The sequence below is a fragment of the Manihot esculenta genome, chromosome 3 (genome assembly GCF_001659605.2).
Source record: "Manihot esculenta cultivar AM560-2 chromosome 3, M.esculenta_v8, whole genome shotgun sequence".
NCBI lineage: Eukaryota > Viridiplantae > Streptophyta > Magnoliopsida > Malpighiales > Euphorbiaceae > Manihot > Manihot esculenta.
Genome location: NC_035163.2, coordinates 22584079 through 22592473, shown reverse-complemented (window position 1 = coordinate 22592473; position 8395 = coordinate 22584079). Strand labels below are relative to the sequence as shown.

Sequence of the window (8395 nt, the reverse complement as noted above, 5' to 3'; positions counted from 1 at the left end):
GGCTTTCTAAAATTCTAAATTTCTCTCCCAATAGAGAGAGAACGTCATAAGATTGTTGATTACGCGAAATGAGAAGAATAATATTATGATTTACATTATTTCAGTGTTTACTATTACTTTTATTGCATTTTAAAGGTCATTTAAGGTTTTTACACATGAAGAGATTACGGGATATTCACATTTTTATTTTTATTTTTTCTAAAAAACTAATATACAAGAGTATTTTAGCCACTAATTAGTTTTTTATGAAATAAATACCAATAATTGTGAAAAATACAATGGAAATAATAATAAACATGGGTGAAGTTGGAAAATAATAATTATCACTTTTTTAATTTTCTAAAGGAAAAGGCTTAATACTATTTTATATTAATTCATTAAACACTTAAATTAAAATTACTATACTTAAATTAAAATTACAATTTATTAAATATCTAAATTTATAAAAATCATTATAAATAAGCACAAATTAATTATATATTAATTATTTATAAAAAAATTAAAAAAAATAATGACTTATTAAATGTAATCAAAATTTTACTGATTAGACTACAAATTTTCATAAAGTGATAAAATTAATTTCTTTTAACTCTATCCATTTATAAAAATTCTAAACACAATTAATAAACTAAAAAAATTATCAATAATATGATTAATTTGTGTTTAATAATTTTATAAATTCAAGAGTTAAATGGGTTATAATTTTAATTTAGATGCTCAATGAATTAATCCAAATTAATGTAGAGGTATAAATAAATACATATTTAACCAAAAAAAATTGTCAAATTAACACTTGAAATGAAACGAAAGGAATACTTGGAAAGACATTGTCCATCGATGGACCAGAGAACACTTCAAGTGACACGAATTAGGAGTACAACCATGATGAAAATACATGTCATTAAAAAAATCAGAAGCCATGTAAAGCATGTGGTCTTGGAAGTTTTTGAGTATATATCAAAGGCTCGTACGTTGGCATGATTAGTGCTAGCCAAGCTCTGCTCAACAGCCTTCTCTGTCGAATCAAGTATCTGCATTCAAACAAACAATAATCCTCCAAGAGTGAAACCACAACACATGATAACCAAAAGTGTAGCAAGCCAACATGGCTGACAGTGTCATTAATTTAGATAGGAAACAACAGAAAATGTTTCTCCCACATAAATATCCATGGCACTTCTTGCACAACAGTGTTGAATGCTTCAGCGCCAGAGCTATGGATAATTATGATGCTATGGATAATTCTTCTTGGTGTTCTGAGGACGAGGGGCGTGTATGTATGTGCGCGCGTGCAATATTAACACATGCAAATGCAAAAGAGAGAGTATGAATGATGGCAGAATGGTTGAGTGAAATAAATGCTTGAACTGCCAAGTGGCAGATGAAAACTTTTACAGTTTAACAGAAGCTAAATTTTGTAATTGTCAGCAGCAAGTCCTAAGAGTTGTTGCTGTGATGGTGCTGCATGGTTCACCATTTATACGGCCATAGATACGCACATGCTACAGATAATGAAAACTTGAGCAATAAGACAGCAGAACGAGTTGGTGGAGGCAACACATTATTACGGTAGATATACATTTTGTACTGTAGAACCCTCGCAGATTCTGTTTAAATAACTAATAACATATATAATGAAGACAAACAGGATTGATGAGGCAAGGAAAGAAAGTAAGTGGATGGACAATAGGCAGCAAACATCTAAGGGGGAAACCAGTTTCCCTTACTTTTTAGCAGGGACTAGGGACTGTATTTCCACCAAGCCAAAAATTATTTCCATCCTTTCCATATCAAAGAGGAGAATCATATGAGATAGGGGATGGGCATACCATGATACCATAATAGTAAAATAGTTCTCTCCCGAGAAAATAAAATTTTGTCCTTCTAGCAAAATTTAATTTTGGATCTAATGGACATTACTAAAAGTTTAGTGGCCAAATTGATATTTTATCATATCAAATTACTTCCACTGAATGAATAATGGAGGACCAGATTATGCAACGCTGCCTCTAGAAAATGTAAGATGTACCCATCGGACACTAAATTGCATATTCTCCTCCTTAATGCATTTCCCATGAATTGTCAACATAAGTTCATGAACTATGCAACACAGGATAACAAAGAAAAACCATTACCTTTTCAGTATTTTCTACAGATTGGCTCATCAGGAGACTACTTTCTTTGAGTTGCTGTGCCAACTGGACCATTTCATCAGTCAAGTCCTCCTGAAGCTTTCTGCCACGGGAGATGAATTTAATAACTTGCAATAATAATATATTTGGAATAAGTTCTGTTCAAATATCTATGCCTTTACTGTAATCTTTTCTTCTGATTTTCAAGACTTGTGATGTAGATTTAGATACAGTTAACAATTTACATATCATATTACACATGAACTCACATTTCCAATGGACCTTGCATTTCCACCTTATCTGAGGAAAGAGGGCAGTTGAGGTAGGAGATGGAAGGAAAAATTATTACCAAAGGCAAAATTGGTGTGCGCCTTGCCCTCCTCTCCCACCCTATTTCCACTACTGCAATGGATACTTGCTCTCTCTCTCTCTCTATCTCTCTATCTCTCTCCCTAAGAACAGTATCGGTATGATGCCATACAATGTACCATTTTACATCAAAATAACAGTGCTTTCCACCTGATGGAATAAACTATATCCCACTGAAATGATCACTTCAGAAAGAAACTTAAGCCAGAATCATGGACTATTCACCAAGTGACAAGGTGGTAGCACATCACCTCTAAAAGACTACCCTAGTGCATAGTCAGGGCATCTTTAGCAAGGGAGTGGCCCTTAGCTCAAAGAAGATAGCAAGAATAGTTATAAGTGGTTGTCTGGAACTCAGCAGAAGTATGTAAACTTATGGAGCATGAAATGCAAATAAATATGATAATGTATCTATCTGAAACTTTTTATTAAACTGCATATTTCACAATCGAGTGTACCCTGACTGAAGTCACTGAAAATATAAAAGTACCTGTGGTTTTCAATGTGTGCTTTTGCAGAAGTATCCAGTTTGACAGGTGCTGATGTATGAACCTGATTATTGTCATGAGTTCCGTTATCAATATTTGAGGATGCCCTGTTTGATGTGCCACAGGAATCAAAATGAAAATAAATTACAACTGAAAAGAAAAGAGGAGGAGGAAGGAGGTGAGGAAGAGTGAAAGGAGAAGATAAAAACACTACTTGGGAGATTCCATATATCACATAAATTCTAACAACTACAGATTCATTTACACAAATCTTTTTCTCAAGCCCAGAGAAGCGGGGAAGTGAGTTTCTCCATCCACTTTAGGACTTTCTTTTGCAGAACTCCCGGCAAAAGACTCTTCAGATACCAGATATGAGGCTGAGAATCAGACACATAAAAGATGATTAGCAATTATAACAACAACCAGTACCAACACCAAAAATTTTCTAGAGATAGAGAAATGGAGGCACCACCACAAAATGAATGCATAGATGCAAATAAATGACTGCATTTGTGTGCTTACACCAGTATATTGTCATACACTAGAGGCTCACACAACACCTAAGATAACTACCCGAACGAACAATGTCAATTAATTTGATAAGTGATTGCACTCACAGGCTTAGCCTGTTGGTAAGTGTATCTGAATAAATCTGAGAGATCTTAGATTCTACTCCCCCAGTCCAATGCCCCATTGTAACTCTGGCAAAAAAAAATTGACAATTGGTTGTTCATTATAAAGCATAAGGGGATACACATGATGCAGGTATACACAAGTTAGATTATTCTCAAAATGACCCCAAAAGAATCCAGAAAAATCTAAAACTTAATGAAATCACTGGAAAATTGAGGAATAATTGGCCATCCATAATTGTTTAGATTGATGTCCAACAACCAATAATCAGTAGCTAACCTTTTTCCCATGAAAAGTTATAAATGCACATAAAGAATGAGCCCAAATTAAAGAGAAACTCAATAGCCTTCAGATCATACCAAAATTTACCAGCATCAAACTGCTGGAAAGTGGAAAACATCTTTTCCAATTCATGGGCCATTATTGTCATGGAAACTGTAGAGTTTACATTTATGCATATGACTTCCAATTAGAGAGTTATATGAAAACTATTCACATTAAGCTTAAATTATAAGATTCGTTTTTTTAAAACATTTGCATTACAGTCAATGCAGCAATTAAAAAACTCAAAATTAAAAAATGCAGGTTGATAGATGAGATAAATCCTATAAACTGAATTTAAGAACACCACTCCACTTGGTCACTGGAAAAAAGAGGGTTAGTGACTGGATGAAGGGTGACATGTAGCTAGAAAAATTAAGCCAATTAATTTGCTGCAGTGAGAAGCATATCATAGTGAGAAGAAAAGGAAATCTACTTGACATGTGATTGTAATAAAAATTTTAACAAACAGTAATATCCAATCCTGAACACAATCTCTTCAACAAAAGTGAGATCAGCCAACAGCCCCATGTTTCCTTCAATACACGAATATAATCTCACAAGTCACAACTGCTCTGTTGTCCACTACGATTATGTACACTTTCCCTGATAATCACACGACATTGGGTACAGTATTTCACTAGTCCTTCAATACCATAAAGGTTATTCTATTGCTTGTGTTACTTCACAAAAATTGCTCAATTTCACAATGACATTAATGACTTAAAAATGTGCAGTGCATTTAATTTCTGAGTTGGAGAACGCACCAACAGCTATTGTGGAAGCAACAGCTTCAATCCTCTGTGAATAATCATTCACCTTAGCCTTTGAAACTCTGTAGAAATGTATACAGAAGAGTTACAATAGCATACAAAATTTAGGGACTGTTGCAGAAACACGAAACTCTCAACCACTATTGAGGGGGAAAAATGAATTAAAAAAAAAAGATCAAAAGACAGCCTATCATCATTTCAGCATTCACTAAAAGAGATGTGGTCAATAGTTTTTGTTTCATTTGGTGAAGACAGCCCAGAAAAGCACTAAACCAAATGTGAATTTAAAGAGAAACCGGACACAAAAGTTCATATTTTTTTTAGACAAATCAGTTTTTGGTGAAAAGTGCATTTGGAAAAAACTTCAGTTTGTAGGAAATTCTTACATTAAGTAAATACTAGGGTTGTACACAGTTCTTGAGTATCCTGAACCGATCCGACCAGAACCGTACCGAAAGATCAATTATATGTGTTTTTAATAAACTTTAGTGATATTATGATTTTATTATATAGTTTCAATAATATGTTTTATATATTATATAGTTCCAATATATCTTATAAATTTGCATTCTCAAAATCATTCGATTCTACTTACAGAATTCAAACCTTAATTTTATAATTATTAAATAAAATATAGTAGAAAACCATGAACAAGTAAGAGTATGAATAAAATAGTTATTTGTGAGTTATTTGAAACTTAACTTAACAAAAGTTTAGTTCATTGTGTGTATGCACATATGTATACTCTTTGATTATTTTTATATTTAATATTATCTAACTACTTTTATATATTAAATTACTCATATAATTTAAGTGTAACTCTCTCTTAACAATTAAACAATTATTAACAATATTATGAAATAACCATACATTCTAATTAGTTAATAAAGATTTCTAACAATATGATTTAAATAATTTAATTAGTTGATTATAGTTTATTCTATCTAAATAGGTTTTACATACGTGTGTATGTGTATATGTATTTATTATTTCAATTAAAAATTTTTTAATTACTTTGTAGTTCTTAATTATATGAGTGAATCGCATATTCGTAATGTAATATATCTTTACATATTAATTACACATGCATCTTTTAATCAAAATTATACAATTAATAATATAATATTCTTACTGAGAATTGTATATAATATATATTAATATTAATACTATTATTGTTTAAATGTTAGTATTATTATTTTTATTATTATTTTGATGTTAGTTATCAACTATTTCAAAATAAGCGTGAAAACATTATAATTTTATTTGCAAAAATCAAGATCTGAACTGAAAATTAAAATTAAATTACGGTTTAAAAAAAAACCAAAATAAGAACCAAAACCGAAGTGGAATCTTGCCGAAATTGCTTGGAACAGTACAAAAATATGGTCCCTAAAAATCAAAGAACTGGAAGTTTGGTTCCAGCTTGGATTCTTGGCGAGAACTGTACCAGAACCAGAACTGAACAGCCCTAGCAAATACAGATTCAAATATAAGAAACTAAGAAATCATACAGACCTTGGTAAGCCATCTGGATTTCTTTCTTCAGCCAGTTGTTCCAATTGTTCTCGCATAAAAGAAACATACTGCAAAGTTTCATTGGTTATGTAATCCACATATAATGAAGAACAATGCGATCCACACATGCAAATGATGGAATTGAGTTAAATCACAGTGCTAATGTGATAACAGAAATCTGATTTTCAAAGGCAAAATAACACAAATGCGGCAGGACGGAAAACAAAACAATAGAAGAATTTCAGTTCCAAGCGCTATGCACATACATGAATGAGTTTTGCTTGATTTTGTTGCTTAGTTGTGGCTGCAAGCAACCTCCTTAAGTTTATTTCTGTTTTACTAATTCCCATTACAGGATCCTGTAGTACTGATGAAGAACAGAAAAAAAAAAATCACAACCGTATAGTACCATATTCAAACCAAGGTATATCATAGTACTATATGTGCTTAGTTCATTGTAGGCAAGTTTAAGCTGCAACAATATAATAATATGCATCATTACTTGACTGCTAAGTAAAATGCAAAGCAGAAGAATCAACATGAGAGAAGATAATCTAGATTAAAACATCCCATGTACAGAATTTAATTATTAGTAATTTCCCATTTGCAAAAAATATTTTATTTACTTGTTTATTTATTCCTTTTTCTGCAGCAAGAGATAAAATTTAACTCATAATCATCCACCACGTGGAAATTCTGACATAATCTGGCTAATCAGCAAAAAAGTTTACATCTCACCAAGTCAGTTTTAATCAGCAGCAGGCAGCATTTCATAAGAGAGATAGTGTCAATAATATTTAGCAAATATGCAAAACCTGATCTATAATCATATCAAATCAACAAGCAGTTTCATCAAGCAACTGTCCATCAACATCAAAGAAATATATATCAGTGGTCTAATGAGTATTCAATTACAATGACTCTTGACATGTATCAAATCACGTTGTATTGATTCCAACAAATCTATCCACAAATGAAAGCTAAAAGCAAGTAATCCAGATATATGTGAATAAAGAAAAGTAGACATGGTCACATTCTGGTACTGGCCTGGAACCCGACCTGTCTAACTTGGAGGCAAAACTGGTCTGAACCAGCTTCACAGATACTGGTCAGATCTCAGGTCAAAACCAGTGTATTTAAAAAAAAATGAAAAGAATCCAACTGTTAGATCTGATCAAAATGGGGACTTCAACTGTTAGAACCCTGCAGCCTGCCCCCAGTCCCCTTGAATCAATGAACGGCTGGTTCTAACCCGGACTGATCTCGCACCATTCCTAGAATCAACCTTTCAAAATACCTCTCCATTGTTATCACCAATCTAGCTTGTGATACCCCTGCTAACCTCAATCACCCACAAACACTAACCAAACCAGCAATAAAAGCAACTCTTCAACCCACTAAAGGCATCAAAATACATTTCTTTCAAAGGATAAGCTAACCAACTGACAGAGAATACACCTTGTGAAACATGCAAATCACTTTCAATCCACAGTTCAAAGAAGGGGCAAGAAACAAATACCTGAATATTCTTGGATAGCACAAAACAAGTTGCAGAAGCACCTGAAAGGAGAAGTGAGGATGGAGGTGGTATTAACAAAAGAATCGCATCAAGCAACCAATCAAAATAACGATAACAAAATTATCCATCAAATCAAACAATAATAACAAATTATCCATCAATTCAAACAATGATATCAGAATCTAATGCTACCAACCATAATTGAGGATTTTCCGTTTCTTCTAAATTCTAAAAGTTTCAAAAACAGAAGAGAAATAGAGAGAGACCTTGTTGGACGACACGAGGGATACTGATGCAACGAGGATTGCGACGGGTGGAGGGGAAGGTGGAGGCATGAAGACCAGAAGCGGAGGCAGCCAGGGACGATGATCGAGGTGGCGATGGCCCGATGGCTACTACCCTATGTGATGGATCGTGAATGATCACTTGCGGGGCCAAAAATCTAGCAGGCCATTTTCAGCCCGATCCAACTAGCTGCAGTAGGGTCCGAAAAAAGAAAAAAATACAAATGATCGGGTTAAATTAAATTTATATTTTAAATTCTAAATAATTAAATCAATTTTTAAAACTATCATCTATTATATTTAAAATTTAAAAAAATTAATAATAAATTACAATATAATCTCTAAAATTTTATATCATCAA

General features: G+C 32.8%; 1 protein-coding gene across 1 annotated transcript; it reads right to left on the bottom strand.

Annotated features, from left to right (window-relative positions):
• Nucleotides 1-694: 694 nt before the first annotated feature.
• Nucleotides 695-8137, bottom strand: LOC110611895. Its single transcript, XM_021752452.2, has 9 exons — nt 8017-8137; nt 7751-7791; nt 6498-6598; nt 6232-6299; nt 4711-4778; nt 3255-3366; nt 2992-3096; nt 2136-2235; nt 695-1031 (listed from the first exon to the last, which is right to left on the bottom strand). Exons 3-9 carry the CDS (start codon nt 6579-6581, stop codon nt 855-857), a joined length of 714 nt encoding a protein of 237 aa, XP_021608144.1. The 5' UTR covers nt 6582-6598; nt 7751-7791; nt 8017-8137; the 3' UTR covers nt 695-854.
• Between the last annotated feature and the right edge of the window lie 258 nt (nt 8138-8395).

Bases quoted from the DNA above. Each gene is read 5' to 3' on its own strand.
- LOC110611895 (XM_021752452.2), bottom strand. From the start codon at position 6,581: ATGGGAATTAGTAAAACAGAAATAAACTTAAGGAGGTTGCTTGCAGCC. The intron at 6,300-6,497 runs GTATGTGCATAG...GAAACTTTGCAG, and splicing joins ATCAAGCAAAACTCATTCAT to TATGTTTCTTTTATGCGAGA. The intron at 1,032-2,135 runs GTAATGGTTTTT...GTTTGAATGCAG, and splicing joins CTGTAGAAAATACTGAAAAG to ATACTTGATTCGACAGAGAA.